Here is a 2,741-nt window from a genome sequence, read left to right on the forward strand (position 1 = left end):
GAGTGGAGGAGTTATCAATTTAGTTGATGATTTCACCTCAAAAGGTGACATTTTAAGTCTGTTTGTGAAAATGTCAGTTTTGGCAGCAATTAAATGTATTTTAGAAAAAATTTACTGACACTGAGCTGCTCTGCTCTCAGAGTTCTACTAAATACAATTTAATACTGATAAACATCAGCAATCAAATACAACGATTTTTATATCTGACATGTTTTTAACTAGATAATCTGAATGATCTATGAACTCTCCAGCTGAGTGTTGTTTACTCGTTAGGCTCTGATTGGTCAGGGCTGGTCTCTGGCAGCAAATATAAACCCTCCCCACGCTCACTCTCCATACAGCTTTCAGTATGGTGACTGTTCAGGCCTCCCTGGGGTATGTTACAGCGATGCTTGTCTCAACTGATCTGTAGAAAGCTACCTGCTCATGATTTTGTGATGTTTCCTTCAGGTTTTCCCTCTGTGCTTTGCTGATTCTGCATACACATGGATTTCCATTTAAAGGTAATGAGCCTTGTTTGTTCTTGTGTGACAACTTTTGGGTAAATATGGTTGCTAACTTGGTTTTACATTTAGGCTCCAAATCCCATGGCCAGAGCAGCAGTCATCAAGGAGATGACTTTGGTCCTCAACAGGGATCGGCCACTGGTCGCTATGCACCCATGTACAGCACTTCTAGGCAAGACAGAAAAGGACAAATGTTTGGACCAGCTCCCAGTAGTCCCTACATGTTTGCCCAGAGTGCTCCAGCACCAGGAGGGATGGGTTTTACATCTGAGGAATGGGTTCCTGCTAGTGCTGGCTCTGTCAAGGTTGGTCCTGGATATCCTGGTTTTCAAGCAGAGTATCCAGTTGGTGCTGTTCCTCTGGTACCTCTACCAGCAGTGTATGATTCTGGCTCTGCTCAGGCTGGAGGTCCTGGGTCCAGTCTACCAGGTATGAAGTGCATTTGGTATAAAGTGTATTTGGTTACATTTGACAAATACTAACATCTATTTCCCCAGAAACCAAGTGGGCGGTTTATCCTAGAATCTTCTCTGAAGAAGGCTTGGCCAAAAGCCAGGCCCTTGACTCCAGCACACTTCTCTCCCAAAACCCTGCACCATCAGGACCAGTCCTCCAGTCTGGGGAGACTTCCGACGTTGTGAAGGAAGCTGAACTTGGAAACTACCAGCGTGAGACGGAAGAATTTGGCTACCCAGGTGCTCCAGAATCGGGACCAGCTCTCCAGTCTGGGGAGACTTCAAATGTTCTGAAGCAAGCTGAACTCGGAAACTACCAGCATGAGACGGAAGAATTTGGCTACCCAAGTACCTCACAATCAGGACCAGCCCTCATGTCTGGGGAGACTTCCAATGTTATGAAGGAAGCTGAACTTGGAAACTACCAGCGTGAGACGGAAGAATTTGGCTACCCAGGTGCCCCAGAATCTGGACCAGCTCTCCAGTCTGGGGAGACTTCAAATGTTCTGAAGGAAGCTGAACTTGGAAACTACCAGCATGAGACAGAAGAATTTGGCTACCCAAGTGCCTCACAATCAGGACCAGCCCTCATGTCTGGGGAGACTTCCAATGTTCTGAAGGAAGCTGAACTCGGAAAGTACCAGCATGAAACTGAAGAATTTGGCTACCCAAGTGCCGGCATGGGGCCTGGACAAGGACTTCCCAGTTACCCTTTGCCTTATGGAGTCTTCTGGGGTAGCCCTTACATCTACCCAGCCTCCTACTCTTCTCCTTACCCTAACTTTGACTATAGGCTCCTGTATGGCATGTACCCTCCCGGCACCTACACCACGTTCAGTAAGAACCACGAGAAGGGCAAGGACTACTACCAGAGCATCCACTACCTGAAGGAGCATGTTCCTGAAACTCCCTCCACTCATGCCTCTGGGCAGCAGAAGAAAATTTTCCCACAGAAAGCAAGAAGTTAAAGAATAAAGTTCTGAACTGTCAACCTAGCACAGATCTTTCCTTATTGAAGTTCTCAAATGGTTAAAACTACACATAGACATATTAACCCTCCCACTGTTCTAATGAGTGTGACCCCGTGAGGAAAGTTGGCCTAGAGCAGAGGTGATGTGGACCTCAAGGGATAAACCATCAATCCTGCTCAATGGTAAACTTCCCTTGCGGTGTCACTCATAAGAACAGTGGGAGGGTTTAAAAAAATTGAGCAAAACTTTAAATTCGGACACGTGATGTGATCTCTGGAACATCAGACATGGTAAAAGCTGTTTTGGTCCAACTTAATTTATATATTGCTGGCAATTCAACCTCAGGTAACAGTGAGTATTCAAAATACTATCAGTACAGAACTGAAAGGACGGCAAGTACAGTGGACGACTCGGTTGTATAAAAACTCAAGGTATATGAAGTGTTACACCCTTAAAACTGGAGGATCATGAGATCTGCAGTCCAATGTAATCTGTTTAGCTTGGTCTGGTTCAGCTTTGCTGGCAATTAGGACATCTCCTCAGCGAGCTGGATAACTGTAGTGCTGTCCTAGGTAGTGGGCTCAGTTGGGGGCTTTGTAAGCTAAAATACGACTGCTGCTAGTCCCCGTCATGTCGTATAGCTGGCTGTGGGCCATGAGACTGGGGTGCTGGCTGCAGCAGGGTCTCTCTAATCGGAGCTATTTCTGCACTGAGACCTTTCAGGGATGCTACACCTGTCTTAAGCTCCACCAGTTCAGTTAAGGTGGTATTTTAGCTTTAACTTCACTATATTCCTGGCTGGTAACACC

At 46.1% G+C, this 2,741-nt stretch overlaps 1 protein-coding gene across 1 annotated transcript; it reads left to right on the top strand.

Annotated features, from left to right (window-relative positions):
• The first annotated feature begins 316 nt into the window (after positions 1-316).
• On the top strand, positions 317-1,956 carry LOC107383199 (uncharacterized). Its single transcript, XM_015955683.3, has 4 exons — positions 317-375; positions 451-503; positions 576-935; positions 1,004-1,956. The coding sequence occupies exons 1-4, from the start codon at positions 350-352 to the stop codon at positions 1,927-1,929; spliced, it is 1,365 nt and encodes a 454-aa protein (XP_015811169.3). The 5' UTR covers positions 317-349; the 3' UTR covers positions 1,930-1,956.
• Positions 1,957-2,741: the final 785 nt, after the last annotated feature.

Source organism: Nothobranchius furzeri, chromosome 11 (genome assembly GCF_043380555.1).
Source record: "Nothobranchius furzeri strain GRZ-AD chromosome 11, NfurGRZ-RIMD1, whole genome shotgun sequence".
Lineage (NCBI taxonomy): Eukaryota > Metazoa > Chordata > Actinopteri > Cyprinodontiformes > Nothobranchiidae > Nothobranchius > Nothobranchius furzeri.